Source organism: Mauremys reevesii, linkage group 2, assembly GCF_016161935.1.
Source record: "Mauremys reevesii isolate NIE-2019 linkage group 2, ASM1616193v1, whole genome shotgun sequence".
NCBI lineage: Eukaryota > Metazoa > Chordata > Testudines > Geoemydidae > Mauremys > Mauremys reevesii.
The window spans coordinates 93,014,656-93,031,278 of NC_052624.1; the positions used below are offsets into that span (position 1 = coordinate 93,014,656).

At 43.2% G+C, this 16,623-nt stretch overlaps 1 protein-coding gene across 12 annotated transcripts in view; it reads left to right on the plus strand.

Annotated features, from left to right (window-relative positions):
- The window catches only part of SUGCT (succinyl-CoA:glutarate-CoA transferase), a 658,579-nt gene that overhangs the window by 206,679 nt on the left and 435,277 nt on the right, over positions 1 to 16,623 (plus strand). For 10 of the 12 annotated variants that reach the window (XR_005594438.1, XR_005594442.1, XR_005594440.1 and 7 more), the window contains exons 10-11: positions 1,284 to 1,355; positions 8,335 to 8,432. Coding sequence is in view for 7 of the 12 variants with exons in the window: in XM_039525907.1 (XP_039381841.1) it covers positions 1,284 to 1,355; positions 8,335 to 8,432 (170 nt within the window). In the remaining 5 variants the exon portion in view is untranslated. Of the gene's footprint in view, positions 1 to 1,283; positions 1,356 to 3,944; positions 4,215 to 8,334; positions 8,433 to 13,352; positions 13,486 to 16,623 lie in introns of those variants that run through there. The other 2 variants (XM_039525906.1, XM_039525908.1) reach the window with 2 other exon arrangements.

Here is a 16,623-nt window from a genome sequence, read left to right on the forward strand (position 1 = left end):
TGCTAGAAAAGTCAGAATCTTAATTATTGATACTTGTTTGTTTGCAAAAAAGTGGTTAAATATTGCTAGGTTAGTCCTCGATAACTGCTGTAGTGTTTCTTTTAGACTAAAATCTGCATAAATAAATGTTTACGTAATAAATGTTAAGGAACCTTTTAGCTTTGCATAATTCTTTTCTATGTTCTTCTTCCCAAAGTTTCTCTGTGTTCATTGCCTGTGTCTCAGTCTGAAAACACAGTAAAAACAGTTATATGTAGTCTACATGCCTGTATATTTTTATTAGTTTAGGACCAAATCAACAGGAGTTTTGAATGCTTGCGACTGAGTAAGCCTACAGGATTTGGCCCTCATTTTCTAAGTGAGAATCTTACAGTCAAGTGGCTAATTATCCAACTGGAAAGTTGCTTTCATACTTTTCTCTTTGACCTGTATAATTCTTTCTGCTAGGAAGTGCGTTTTATAGAGACAGTAAGCAAGTGTTGTTCTAAATGTAGCTTAGTCTCTTGTGTCTAAGCAGGTTATGCTTTGTCTACACACAAAAATTATAACACTTTAACTATACTGTTATAGTTAAAGTGCTACACAGCCTGGAGAGTGGATGCAATTACAGTGGTATAAAAGAGCCTTATGCTTCTATAACTGGTTCCTCTGTGTGGAGGGGAATAAGCTATACCAGTATACGGCACCTGTATAACTCCATCTGCACTAGGGGTTGTACTGATTTAACTATTTTGGTTAAAAAAAAATCACCCTTCCAACTAAAATAGTTATACTGTATAAAAACTCTGTAGACCAGACCTTAATGTTGCATAAGAAAATTGCTCTCTGAGAACATAAAGTGAAATTTGCCTCCTGTGCATAGAACCAGCAGAAGGCCTATGTACCATTTAAGCCCCAAGTTTGTGCTAGTCCTCCGCATAGAGGTTATATCCACGGTGAAAAAGGCTTTTCCACATACTTACACAAATCATAGATGTAACTCAAACGGCTTAAAGCCAAGTTACATATCTTTGTACTAAGGAGAGGAGTAGCAGATAAAATAAATCTGTTTGCATTGTCAGCCTTTAAAAGAAGACCTGCCAGAATGGGAAAAATCAAAGGAACTTTAAATTACTGTTTTTTTTTCTCACTTTGAACTGCTTTTATAAAACCATAAATTGAATTTGAACATAATGGTTCACTTGAGAAAGACCTTTGGAAATTCATTACAGGGCCAGAACTTGAAAGATAGTCTCGTGCAGTATATTTTAGTCATAATTTGACATCTCTGTTTGTTTTTGTAGGCTTTCAAAACTAAGGATGGCTACCTGGTGGTGGGAGCTGGGAATGATCAGCAATTTGTCACCGTGTGCAAGGTAATGATGTTTAAGATTGACAATATGAGGTATTTGCATTACATTAGTCTTTCAGCTCTGTAAAGAAAAGCAAATAGCAATAACTTTTTTTTAATGTTGCATGTTGTGAACATGGTGATAGTGGATCAATAGCATGATTTTCAGGGATGCTCGGGACCCAATAGCTCCAGGTGATGTGCGTGGGAGTTGTGGGTGCTGCACACTTTTGAAAATCAGGCCATAAGGTTTGGAGAGGTCTAAATTGACCAAAAATACGCCAAGCCTTGTGGGTAGTGAGCATCACATAAGGGTACGTCTTCACTAGCAGCAGTGCTTTAACATGACTTGTGTAATTACAGCACAGCTCTGGGAGACCACCTTCACGCGGGGAATAGCTACCAGCACTGGAAGTGCATCTCCCACCGCAGGTGCACTGTCTACACTAGTGCTTTACAGCACCGAAACTTGATGCGCTTGGGGGGTGTTTTTTCACACCCCTGAGCGAGAAAGTTGCAGTGCTGTAAAGTGCCAGTGTAGACAAGCCCTGAGTCACACACTTGGGCCCTTTTGAAGAACGAAGACCAGACAAGTTGTGTCATTCAATCCATGCTTAATACAGCCATAAATATGCTACAGGTGGGAATTTTCAGCTAGAGATGGGGGAATTTTATGGCATTCAACTGATAGTATAGTGCAGATTCCTTTGGAACACAATTTAGTTTGTGTAGGATGCCAACAAACATTGAAAAAGGGGCATTGTCACCCTTTACAGGACTATGGGCCTAGTTCAGCAAGGTAATTCAGCATTTGCCTAACTAACTTTAAGCATGTGACTTCAATGGGACTAGTCATGTGTTTAAAGTTGTGCATGTGCTCATATACCTCACTGAATCTGGGCCTAAGAAAAATGCACCCATTTTCTACTTCCTGTTTCTATTGAAAGTTCCCAGGAGAATCTTAGATTAACTTTTGAGATCTCAAACCTTTTACCTGTCTTTAAACACAGTTCCGCCCACTCCCTGCCCCCAATAAATAAATTTTAAAAAAAGAAAAGAAAGCAAGGTTATTTTATCTAGCGAGTAGTTTGTGCCATGGCATAGTGTTAAAGACAGAAAAACATGACTAAAATCTAGCTGGCACAAATGGTGGATTATAAGTGGTATAGAGACTGTTTGGTTTTTCATTATAATTTTTCTCTTTTCTCCCCTCTGCTCCTTTAGAATAATAGAATTGTAGGGCTAGACAGGACCTCAAGAAGTCATCTAGTCCATTCCCCATATTGAGGCAGGATGAAATATACCTAGACCATTGCTGACAGTTGTTTGTCTATCCTGTTCCTAAAAAACCTCCAATAGCGGGGATTCCACATTTTCTTTGTTTGTGAGAAAGTCACACGGGACTATATCAAAAGCCTCACTACAATCAATGTATATCACTGGACAGTAACCCTGTCAAAGAAAGAAATTAGCTTGGTTTGGCATGATTTGTTCTTGAGAAATCCATGTTGGCTATTACCTATCACCCTGTTATCCTCTAAGTCAGTGGTGGGCAACTGGCAGCCCACGGGCAAGCTGATTGCAGGCGACAAGACATTTTGCAGATATTGACCCCCGGGAACGGCTAGCTGTGGGGGCCATTCATGCTGACGGTCAACGTCCGCAAAATGTCTCGTGGCCCGCAGTCAGCTTACCCTGATGGGCCCCATGCGACCCACAGGCCACAGGTTGCTCACAACTCTCGAAGTGCTTACAGATTGATTGTTTGATAATATGTTCAGTTATCTTTCCAGATATTGAATTTACGCTGACTGATTATAATTCCCTGGGTTCCCTTTGTTCCCTTTTAAAAGATAGGTATTATGTTTTCCCTTCTTCATTCTTCTGGGATCTCACCCATCCTCTATGAGTTCTTGGAGATAATCACTAATGGTTCTGAGACTGCTTCATCCTCAAGTACCCTAGGGTGAATTTCATTCAGATCCAGCTGACTTGAATACATCTAATTTATCTAAATATTCTTTAACCAGGCTTTCCCGATTTTGGCTAGTGTTCCTTCCCCCTTATTCACAGTCTCCTTATTTGTTTGTCATTTTGCTCTCTCTCTTTGCTTCTTTTTTAGTCTGTTTTTGTCATTGCTTGTTCATTGCTCTTTTTGAGTCTTTTATAAGCAGAATGCAAAACCAGTAACATCTGGGTTGGAGTCAAACTTCTGAACCTATGATGTTTAAATGAGTTAGAAATTAGGCTCAACAAGTTTCCCCATTCCTACTATAAATGACCACACAAACATAAAGTATATTACCAATTTAATCAATTTTAAATTAGTGCTTTCTGAACCTCTCCACTTTCAATTTGAATGTGAATCCAAAAGCTTGGATACTTATCCTAAAACTTACCAAGACCTTTTTGGGCAGGCAATCTCATTAGATCAAGCTTCGTCACAAGATGTCCATTATTTTCCTGCTTTGACTATATTGGACTAATAATTTGCACTTTTATAGTACCTTATGTCCAAGTATCTCGAAGTGCAAAGCAGTCATAATTATCTGAAATTCACGTAGCCAAAACCCCTTGTACTAAAAAACTGAGTCTTATTTCCCTTGAATTCCAGGTAACTGTGGCTGAACCTGACACCTTGCTCCCTGGTGGACTGTTTCCTCCTGCTTGGGTTTGTTCTCCTGGTCACAGACAGCTGGTCAACTTCCCCAGGGTTGGCCAGCTCCGCAGGTTTTCAGCACACAAGTCTCTATGCATTGTAATCTCTTCATCACTGTAAAATGTATAAACCCCATGAATAAGCCAACTCTTCAGAGTTTAGGGTGACCAATAGAGCTGAGCGAATAATTGATTTTTCGGTTTGATTGCTGAACTGAAAAATCCCCCCCCCCTTTCAATTTTTTTGATTTGGGTCAACCTGAAATGGAATTTTTTCTCCCCACCAAAACAAAATATTGGAAAAAAAATTGTAGAGAGCAATATTTTTTTTTTCTTTTTTTAATTTTCAGTAATCATTTTTTGGCTTTTGGCTGTGCTTAATCAGCATTTTGCTTTTTAAAAAATAAATAAAAATCAATATGTGTCATTTCAAAGGTGTTGAAATGAAATGTTCTGCTGCTAAAAATCATTTTTTTCATCTGAAACTGCTTACCAATTTCAACTGGGATTCACTAATAATTTGGTTGATCTTAAACTGCATTTTTCAATTAATAAACTATTTGGCTGAAAAATTTTGTCCAGCTCTAGTGACTACAGCAGTACCACTGCAGGGACTTCTCTCAGTACCATTGTCCCAGACAAGGGAGCTGCATTTGAGGGGAACTCTCTGCATCTCAAGAGAGTGGGGGAGCTCTGTCATTATGAAATGGCAGCAGTTAAAGAATTATACATTGAAGTGCTGTGGAGCTGGCCATCCTTGAATAAGTTGTCATGGCTTTCTCTAATACGGGAGCTGGTTCAGGAGGCTTTGAAGTCTGTGTTCAGAGTCAGGAGGCGCTGGAGACCCTGAACATAGGCTTCTAGCCTGCAGACTTCAAACCTAAGCCAGCTCCCATAATTAGTCAAGATCCCAATTACTCAAAGGTTTTGGAGTCTGCTGGGACCTTTGAAAAATCACGGTTGTACTATATTACTTAAATCTAACAACAGCCCTGTAAAATAGGTAAGGGCAATACAGGGATCAATCCACCCACTTCTAGGTGTTTAATGATGCAGGAAGATTAAAACAAAAAAAGAGGACTTCAACCAGTTTAAAGAGTAAGAGGAATTTAGATAAACATCATGTAAATTACCTTGTTGGAACTGAGCCAGAAAACCAGGCTTACTACTCCTCTAATTTTATGAAAAGTGCCATGAGAACTTCAATTGTAACAAATGGTCCAGATCTTGGTTTTATATCCCATCTTAAAGCATTAAATACTATTAGAATAGGCTTATGCAAGACATTTCAGTATCTCCACAGTACTGTACTGCTACAGATGTGCAAAAATTAAAATTTTCCGTACACGAGGGGAAAAAATGTTGGTTCAGTTTTGAGCAACAATTCTCATTGCTTTTTCATCCAAATCAGTTTTCATATCCTTATTTAGAAGGACTAACATTGCTACTCTTAAATAATAATTATAGAGACAGACTGAAGCAGTTAAGATGCCCAGAAGCTCAGTAGGAATGCCTAGTTTCAAACCAGATGTAATGTTGTTAAAACTCTTAAAGGTTTGCCCACTTTAAGATGAAGGTTACTTGTGGAACTAAAAAACGTAGGGAAAGAGAAGAAGTGATAAATTAAGAATACTTTAATTGCCAGAAGGCTCGAAATATTTAAGCTGCAAGAGAGACCCTCAGTAAATACAGAGAACATTAATTCAAATATTTGAACTGGTATCAAAGAGCCTTATTACGAAGGGTCAATGCTAAAAATATGGAACATACGGAAGCTGTTGCCTGTGAAGACATTCACTACAGAGATGTAGCAGCCAGCCCAGAGCTGTAAATGATTACAGCCTTTCTGCCTGAACCATATGCTTTTGGACAAGTAATCTTAAAGAAGAAGAGGAGAAAACCCACAAATTATTTGTTGAGCTAGATCTTTTGATATTTGATTAATTGCTGAAGACTTTCTGTGAAACTTCTCTATTTTCCACACACAAGCACAGAAGCAACATGTTTCATATTGATCAACAATTAAAAAAAATGTGTTCTAACGTGGGGCTACTTGGATCTAAATGTGAATTCTAAAACAAAGACACATTTCAGGAATGGGCTAATGTATAACAAAAGAAAAATCCACACATTTTGGAAATGAATAGTCCAAATGTATAATCTCCAAACGTCCATTCTTAGGCATTTTGAAGGCCAGTTCTAGTGCAAGTGTGCTTGAGAAGTTAAGGAGTGAGGGGAATAGTCTAACTTTAAAATGATCACAGTGAAATAAACAAAATAACAATAGCAGGCCGACACACAAAGTCCATGTCTACACTACCAGGGTAAGTTGACCTAAGTTATGCTACTCCAGCTATGACCATGTCTATGCTTACCAGGGATCGACACTGCTGTGATTGCTGCAGCAGGAGTCAATTTAGCAGATCTAGTGAAGACCTATTTAATCGACCGCAGAGCGCTCTCTGGTCGACTCCAATACTCCACTGGAATGAGAAGAGTAAGGTAAGTCAAAGGGAGAGCATCTCCCATTGACGCAGCATGGTGTAGACACCACAGTAAGTCGATCTAAGATATGTTATTCATGTAGCTGGAGTAGCATAACTTAGGTCTACTTACTGTGGTAGTGTAGACAAGGCCTAAGTGAATAATGTAGCTGGAGTCGATGTAGCTTACGTTGACTTACTGTGGTGTCTACACTGCACTGTGTCGACGGTAGACGCTCTCCTGTCGACTTACCTTGCTCTTCTCGTTCCAGTGGAGTACTGGAGTCGACCAGAGAGCACTCTGCGATCAATTTAGCAGGTCTTCACTAGACCCGCTAAATCAACCCCCGCTGCATCGATCACAGCAGCGTCGATCCCCGGAAAGTGTAGACATGGCCAAAGACAGGATGAATTGCAGATAAAAGGATAACTGCTAGAACTTGTGTTTATCACTCACATGAACAGTCATTCACTCAGAGCTGGTCTGTGACCACACCTGATTCTCACACACAACTAAACAGTCATCAAATGATAATGACATTTGGTCACTGCCAATCTAGATTAATAGAGATTAAAAGTTAGAGGCCAGATCTAGAGGTAGCATCACCATCCAAGAATCAGTTTTGTTATGGTGGTAGATATGAGGCATCTTTGAAAATATTTACCATGTTTAGATGGTGCTAGCTTGCAATGGCCAAGTGGAACCAGGATCAGCAAACTAGAACTCTCTCTCTCTCTCTGTAAGCAAGACGGAGAGAACTTATATTATCCTTTTCTTTTTAGGAATTCTCCCTTTCCCTTTATAATGATACAGGAGTTGTTTTGATTTTGTCTTGTGGAACACAAATCAGCCCATTAACTAACATTGATCTATTCATCTGTCTATCAAACAAATGCTGAGGTTAATACAGATATTGTAGGTCTTGATAACCCATATGGTCTTCTTCTGTCCTATTAATGTTCTTATAAAACTGCCAAACTCTTGTTGCCACATTTTTAAAAGTCCCTTTTCAGTCTAATTCCACTTTGTCAGTGCATTATTATTAAGTTTCCAAGATGTTAGGTGGGTGTTACTTTTACAAGTTGTGTGTTTCCTTTTTATGAGGCTACCCCACCCTTTTTCTTCATTAATACTTCACTAAATAATAATGAAGAAAAATGACACCCCAAAGGAAAATATGTTTGCTTTTTATTGTCGTTCTAATACAAAACACTGAAATGGAAAAAAGCCCACTTAGACATAGCATTTCCCCTGTCTACCGGAATTATCAAATACAATCAGCATATCTTTTTCTGTGGTCCTGTGACACAACTCAGTGTAGCGTGGTCCCAAGGAACTGACTCTTTTTACAGTGCTATGTGTATGTGTCTGTCTGTCTCTCTACTGTTTCCCCCACCCTGACCACGATTGCATGCAGTCTTTGTAATGTACTAGAATGTATAGTATCAGCGCCTAGAGACACTGTTAATAGAAAGGTTTCAGAGTAGCAGCCGTGTTAGTCTGTATCCGCAAAAAGAACAGGAGTACGTGTGGCACCTATAAATTTGTTAGTCTTTAAGGTGCCACACGTACTCCTGTTCTTTTTGTTAATAGAAAGAGTGATGGACTGGGATTTGGGTTTCCAGTTCTTTTCCCATCTCTTCCCCAGCTTGCTGATGACATTGGGTAGGTAATATATCCTCTCTTTCCTCATTCCTGTTTTATTTTTAAAAAGTTAACTAAAAGGAAGAGTGTTTAGCAGGTTACCTTATGTCCTTATTGTTGTATCCTTGGGACCTATGTATTTGTTTGGCTGCACAAATGGTCTTTACATTTACCTGCTAAACGTGTTTCTTATTCACTGTATTTTTGTGTTAATTTAGATCCTGAATTTGCTTGAAGTTAGTAAAGATTCCAGATATAAAACTAACAAACTCCGAGTGCAGAACAGGAAAGAGCTTATTGAAATATTATCAGCCCGGTAAGTTTATTAAATTGGAAAATATTACCGTAGTACATTAATCAACATGGTACGTACAAAAACGTTGTCTCATCATTTGCAAGTTTCCCACTACTTTTAATCTTACGAATTTTCTGTTCGTAATTTATTTAGACACTTACTCCTTTTAAAAATGTTGTGTTTCATGTATCGGACTAGTAAGTGAGCAAGCAGCAAAGTAATAGCTTTACATTAAAGTTACAGTGTGGCTTCATTAATCTGGATTTCATTTAAGAAGGCAGTGCTTTGCACTTGCACTTCTGGTCGGTTGTAGATAAGGGTCACTCTTGGACAGAAGGCTCTTGGTGTTGAATTTGCTGCCTTCAGGGATGGGGTTTGAAGTTTGTTCTGAGGGCTCTCGGTTCCAAGGGATCGTCTACTTCGGAGATCTTAATCTACTGTTTCTGCATTAAGTTAACCCGTGCCTCTCTTGACATCTCCTTGGCTTATGCCTTATGCCTTTGAACACCATACTCATTGACCTAATTGATCTATGTGGGACACACAAATAAGGGTCACCCTCCTAAGAAAAATTCTCTTAGAGTTCCTGGAAGACCTGCAGCCTTTTAGTTCAGATTTTCTAAAAGACCTGAAGGTCGTCCCAGTATGTTTAAGATCTCATGTCTGTGGAGTCCTCCTGTACTTAGATGAAGAGGATGGTGATTATGAAAAATAGGAGGAAGAAGACTGCCAGGACCAGCTATTTGCTTTGTGTCCTGTTCTGGATAAGAATGTGGGCTACCCATCTGTATAACCCAACACACAAAAAACTTCAACAGCTCTCAGGACTTGTTGGAGTGAATAACAGAGACATTAAGTCTTGAGTTTTCAATGGTCCAAGAAAAGGCACCACCAATATTTTGACATTTTAAGACTGGGACATGTGTCAGTGCCTATAATTCTCTATTATTCACAGAGCAGATTATTTGTGCACTAGAGAACCTCCTTTCCACTTCACTTGGTTACTGTATGTTTTGGTACCAACTATCTTTTTTTTTTTCAGTTGTAATAAATGGAATTACTTTGCCCTCATGGGATCCTAAGAATATTTAATTCTTCTTTGAGTGATTGCTGATGTGTATTCCACAGTAGGTGTGCGTGCTCGCCACGTGCACCGGTACCGGAAGATTTCCCCCTAGCAGTACCCGTAGGGGAGCACCCCAGTGACCCCTGGAGTGGCGCCTCCATGGCGTGGTATAAGGGGTGCTGCACACTCCCCCCTCCCTCAGTTCCTTCATGCCACCAGTGAAGGTGCTTTGGAACTCCTCTGCTCCAGCTTTGCTGTAGCTCATGCCCAAAACTGCTTGTTCATTCAGTGTATGGTACCTGTAGTTAGTTTAGTTTAGCTAGAGCGCCTGGCCCGGGGCATGCCCCATGCCCTGGTTTTTAAGTCGTGCAACACTTGTAGGCGATCTATGCCACTGAGTGATCCGCATATAGACTGTCTACACTGTTTTGGGGAAAACCATCTCAGCGATTGCTGCAAGATTTGCAGGTTGTTTAAGCTTCAGACAAAGAGAGAAAGGGACATTAGGCTCTGGGTTATTCTGATGGAGTCAACGCTGACCCCAGCTCTTGTGTGCCACTCCGAGTTGGCACCGGGCACCATGGTGTCGGTGCGCAGTGACCCTTCGGCACTGCGGCACCGGAATAAACCCAGGACAGAGGCTAGACCCATGTCAGGCAGTCCTCAATCCCCACCGGTCTCTAGGCCTCCGACTCAAGTCGAGCGGAGTAGCCCGACCCATTTGGAGCAGGCCTCCCCGGATGTTCGGATGCCCTCCACACCGGAGGCCCTTCAGGCTGCCTGGGATGTTATGTCCATGCTGGTACCAGGAGCACCGCTGATGTTGGCCCCTCACTCCAGAGGCAAGCCGCCACTGGGATTTCTGCAGTCACCCCCGGCTCGGTACCGGTCTCAGTCAAGGCAACGTTCCCAACACTGTTCGCTGCCCAGCGACCATTCAGGGCAAAGTTCACATGGATCGCCCTCGATGCCCACCAGACTGTCTGGTTGGGTTCCGTCTGACCGAGACACTCGGCACTGCTCCACCTCGAGGAGCGAACACCGATGGGACCGAGGCAGACAATGCCAAAGGTCCTCGTCTCGGAGGGGCTATTGCAGCCGATCACAGCATGAATGTTGATGTCATTCCTGTCCAGCGTCCCACTCCAGGACCCCACCATGTCACCGCCTCCGCAGCCCCGGGCATCGATCGCCGTCGTCTCACTGTCGCAGGTCCACCCACCAGAGCCGATCGCGGAGCAGCTGTTAGCAACGGTACCGGTCCTCCATGTCGGAATCGCGGTCCTGTGGTTGGCATCGCTCCTGGTGCCGCCAATCCTCCTGATCCAGGGACAGCGGCAGGTCATATGTCAGCCTGGCCTCCCTTTGTAGTCATCCATCAATGGGCCAGGCCAGCTAGGCCAAATAGCCAGCTCTGCTGGTGCCACAGCAGGTGAAGTGGCACTGGGCCCCATGTCCGGCCCAATGGTAGCAGTGGGCCCCATGACCCCCAATGTAGCCCCCAGTGGGGGCTCGTTCAGTGGCCGGAGCCTCAGAAGGACCATCAGCCTCCCTCTCCAGACCTCTGAGGAAGGAGTCAGTGGGACATACATCCTTGGCACTATGCCCGGAGACGAACGAGATGGTGGACTCTCCGGTGCCAGTGGACACACAAAGTACCATGCTGGCCTCCTCACCCTCCCTGGATGAGATGATTACAGCCCCTCCTCCCTTCGTCCCACAGGAGGACTTTAGGGCCCGCCAAGAACTCTTAAAAAGGGTGGCATCAAGCCTCCACCTCCAAGCAGAGGAGATGGAGGAGCCCTCGGACTCCCTGTTTAATGTATTGTCCTCCTCGGCACCGGGCAGGGTGGTCTTGCCTCTCCATGAAGGAGTGGCGAAAATTTCAAATGCCCTGTGGCAAACCCCAGCCTCACTGGCCTCCATCTTTAAGAGAGCAGAACACAAGTACTTCGAATACTTATACACCCACCCTGCTCCTAATTCTCTGGTGGTCGATTCAGTCAACCACAAGGAACGGCAGGGCCATCCAGCTCCTACCCCGAAAAAGAAAGATTCAAGGAGGCTGGACTCATTTTGAAGAATAATTTATTCATCCTTGAGCTTTCAGTTATGGGTGGCAAACCACCAAGCTCTCCTGGGCCGGTATGAGTTCAATCTGTGGGGCTCCCATCCCAAGTTCGAGAACTCCCTCCAAGAGCAAGACAGGAAGGAGCAGGGCACTGCGGCTGCCAGGGCAACCATGCAGGCAGCTTCGGATGCAGCGGACACGGCCGCGTGGTCCACAGCCTCCGCGGTGTCCATGAGAAGGGCGTCATGGCTCCTGCTCTCTGGGCTGTCCAGTGAGGTGCAGACCTCCCTGCAGGACCTCCTGTTTGATGACAAAGCTCTGTTTGTGGAGCAAACCAATACAAAGCTGCATGTCCTGAAAGACTCCTGCAAGACTCTCCAGACTCTGGGTCTCTATGTTCCATATCCGGCTAAACCTAAGTTCAAGCCACAGCAGACTCCCGCTCGGGCCACCCATTCAAAATATGAGACTGCTTATAAGAATTTGCGGGACTATAAGAGGCACTCACAGAGGCAGTCTCGGCCTGCCCTCCAGCCTGGGTCCTCCAAGGGCAAGCAAGCGGGGAAAAGGTGATTTTGATGGGACGCCCAGGGGCGCCCTGCCAGTTCTCATCAGGGATCCACCCTCAATAAAGCTTCCCCTCTCCAATCAGTTGTGTGCTTTCCTCCCGGAGTGGTCGTGGCTGACCTCAGACTGATGGGTCCTCAACACCATCTCCCAGGGCTACACCCTCGAGTTCACTTCCTCCCCGCCCAACCACCCCCCACCCCGTCCCTTCTGGGTGGCACTGGAGGGTCTACCACCTGGTCGGTCTCTGGGCATGGTGCCGAGGATGTATGTCCCACCGTCTCCTTCCTCGGAGGTCTGGAGAGGGAGGCCGATAGTCCTTCTGAGGCTCCTGCTCGAGCAGAAGGTGGAGTGGCTCCTGGGCCTAGGAGCAGTGGAAATGGTACTGGGGGAGTTCAAAGGCAAGGGGTACTACTACGACTATTTCCTTATGCCGAAGACCAAAGTGGGGCTCAGGCTCATCTTGGACCTGCGAGGCCTGAACTAGTACATGATGAAGCACAAGTTCCACATGGTCTCCCTGGCCAATCTCCACTCAGTGGCTCTCCAACTGGATCACCTCGTGCATCTGTACCTGTTATGGCCTGGCGGGAATCCCCCCGCCACCAATTGTGAAGGCGCACTCTACTCGGCGCAGGCCTTGTCGACTGCCTTTTTGGCCCATGACCCCATTCAGGACATTTGTAGAGCTGCTATGTGGTCTTCAGTTCACACTTTCACCTCGCATTATGCAATCGTCTTCCAAACCAGGGAGGACGCCGGGTTCGGCAGGACTGTGCTCCGTCCCGACAATTTATGAACTCCTACCCACCTCCAACAGATATAGCTTGGAATCACCTACTGTGGAATACACAAGAGCAATCACTCGAAGAAGAAAAGACAGTTACCTTTTCTGTAACTGGTGTTCTTTGAAACGTGTTGCTTATATCTATTCCACATCCCGCCCTCCTTCACCTTTGTCAGAGTTGTCTGGCAAGAAGGAACTGAGGGTGGGAGGAGCGCGCTGCACCTATTATACCGCACCATGGAGGTGCCACTCCAGGGGTCACTGGGATGCTCCCCTACGGGTACTGCTAGGGGAAAAACTTCTGGCACCGGTGCATGTGGCGAGCACGCACACCTACTGTGGAATAGACATGAACAACACATCTCGAAGAATACCAGTTACGGAAAAGGTAACTGTCTTATCTGCATTCTATAGAAGCTTTCTGACCCTTCCTTCCCCATCTCTTTTCAGGTATCCCACTGCTGCCAAAATACTGAGAGACATAGTAACTTCCCTTCTTCAACTGTTCCTCTTGTGCTATTCCCATTATTCATTTATTCCAGCTTCCCCCCGCCCCTAAAACCAAATGAGGGTTGCATCCCCCACTAGCTTTAAGAAAGGTGAGGATGTGTACCTGAAGGTTCAAATTCTGCATTCCCCTCTGTAAAGCCACAAGGCTGGTTTGGGGCTCTCAGTTTAAACAGTATCTTTTAAAATATATCTATCAAGTTGATATGGCACAAATTCCAGAGGTTCTGTATGGGTGAGGATAACTGCTAGTACAGAGTTCTCTCCTTTGGACTCTAAGCAGCTCCAAGCATTTTTTCTAATTGCTTAGCTATACTTTCAGCTCACTTAAGAGGTTTGTATATTCACACTTATCCCTACCTCAATGATTGGTTCAAGTCCTTTCATGACTCTAACATGATCACACGCTGAAACAGTCAAGAATTTCTAATGTGGTAGACAATTACCCAAGTATGCCTCCAATCCTCCTACCCATTGTCTGTCATTGTAATGGTTATAAAGGATGGGGCTCACAGTCATGATGTAAATCTGAAGAGATTAAATATCATCATAATAAATATATTAATACATTAATAATTAATAATAAATATAGTATAATATAAAAATAGGCAAGAGCAATTCAGCTATCTTGTAATGCTTTCTTTGTTTAAATGAGGAACAGGCTGATGCACATCTTCCTGGACAGCCACACTGGTGGGGGGATGTCAGGTTCTGCAAATGGTGAGTGCGTCATCCTGTCCCAACTCTGCCATTTTCCAGGAAGATGAACAACATGTTGAGATCTTATCTGAGCCAGAAATTCACTGCTCAGTATAAATAGTTTCCACGTGGTTCACTGATTCTCGATCTCAGACTTGCTAGGTCTGCCACATGGCCAAAGTCATGATACTCTGATATTAGGGTGATGCGGGCTCTTTATCCAGATTCTGTATTTCTACTGAGTGGACTGGGTCATGGCCTGTTGTCAATTTCCCATTTGGGCTCTTCCCAGGAAGTTTAGCACATCTCACTTGGAGCCATCAGAGCAAGAGACTTATGACTTCAAGTGGAAGAAATTTTTCCTTGTGCTCTAATGAGCACTGTCATCTCTTTGCTTCCACGGCCTTTCTACGTTTGAACTATTTGTTGCCACTAAAGCACCCTGAATTATTCTGGAGTACTGCCAAAGTCCATCTGGCAGCCATATCATCTGAAAACACAAGGATTTTGTAAGTTCGTCTGGCAGCCATATCAGCTCCAGTGCAAAGATTTTCAATCTGTGCACATTCTTTCATGAGACAGTAGTAAAGAATCACAGAAAGAGTCACGAGCACTGAACAAGATACACTATTAGAATAAGGAAGACAATATTATCCCTAAAAATAATTTTCCTGCCTGTCTGTTGGTCTTCTTCACTTCAGGACTTCTGCCTAAAACTTTCTTTAGCCCCTCTTCTGCCTGGCTTCCTGGTAAAGATTTAAAGAAACAGCAAAGATGTCACCACACTGTCTATCATTAATACATTTTTTAAATGGACTAGGTCATTTTTTTTCTCACTTATTTGTGAGCCAGTGCTGTTTTGGGACTTAATTTTAGTGCATCCAAAGCAGCTGGAATCACGGTTTCACAAAGATATCTAAGGTAGTAACCCAAAATTCAGTTCATATCTTTAATCTCAGCATCAATAGCTTGTCCTGGTCGCTAGCTCTGGTGCTCAGTTTGGGAGTGCTGTTCTGCCATCTTTGTGTAATTGCTAATCCTCATACCAGCAAATCCTCAACCCAACAAATGGGTTGTTGCTGGTAGCTGCTCTTGAATGTAGACACTATAGGCACAATACTTGAAGAAGAAAAAGGCTGGCATTCAAGGTATGCTTATTCTTTGAGTAGATTCCTAGCATAAATTCATACTACCCACCTGCCTTCCTGACATCTCCTCTTTTTCCATTGAATTCTGATTAAGTGGAAAGGGGCTGAGGTGGAGTTGGGAGTGCATGCAGCCCCCCAGGTATTGTTGCTTTCTAAAATCTACAGTGTTTGACTTGGCACTGAGGGCACATGCGCCTTCCTAAGAAGGGTGGATCTTTGTTGACAGTCTACTGGAAGGAAAACAGTTGCTGGTGATTAACCTTTCTCTTTTGTTAATAGGTGTTTAATTCCTTTAGATGTCTTTGTTGAATGCCAAAAGATCCTTATGTTATTCAATTAAATTTCTCAAGTTGTTTCATCAGCTTTTTTTTTTTTTTGGTTACCTCTTTTTGTGACAATCTCTCACATTTGGTAAATATGGAGAGTAACTCCAATGCCGGTATTTTCCCATCACCCTCAATGGTAAAGATGGTTGCAAAGAAAACAACGATATTGTGTGCAATCCCTGTATCCTCTTTAATTTCCCACGTTACATCTGGGAGAAGTAGTGGACCCATTGGATGTCCTGCAAGTTTCCTACTTGTGATCTGCTTACAGAAAGTCTTTTCTTAATTATTTTTATATCCTTAGCGATGGTTCATCAGATGATCTCATTGCTGTCTCAGTTACTGTTTTACATCTTGCTCACCAAAGTTTATGTTCTTTTCTATTAGGCATCGCTTAGGCTATGGCTACATTATGAGCTAGGGGTGTTAGATTTGTGCTTGGCACCACTAAGCTGTGCCACTGTTGCCTGTGCTATCATGGATATGCTACTACACCTCTACCCCGATATAACACGACCCGATATAACACAAATTCGGATATAACGTGGTAAAGCAGGGCTCCGGGGGGCAGGGCTGCGCACTCTGGTGGATCAAAGCAAGTTTGATATAACATGGTTTCACCTATAACATGGTAAGATTTTTTGGCTCCTGAGGACAGCGTTATATAGAGGTAGAGGTGTATTTATACTCACGCTAGCTCTCACTGAGCTACCATGAGTATGTGTACATAGGCTGGCAACCACACCCCTAACTCATAGTTTAGGTGTAGTCTTAAGCTGAATTTCTATGTAATTTATGTGCAAGTACAGCTATTGCTGTACATGCACTTTGAGTTTAGATGCCTGCAATAGTACTTTGTTATGTGATGTTATTGTGAATTCGTCTGGCATTCAGTGTTGAAACATTGATTGTAACAAATGTCGTAGGCATGTGTTTCTATACACATTCCATGGAAACTTTGCATTTATTTGCTATTGGATAGTTATTTGTAGAGTGGCCAAGTTTGATATGGTAAGCTTTTGAAATGTAGGTACTTGGAGA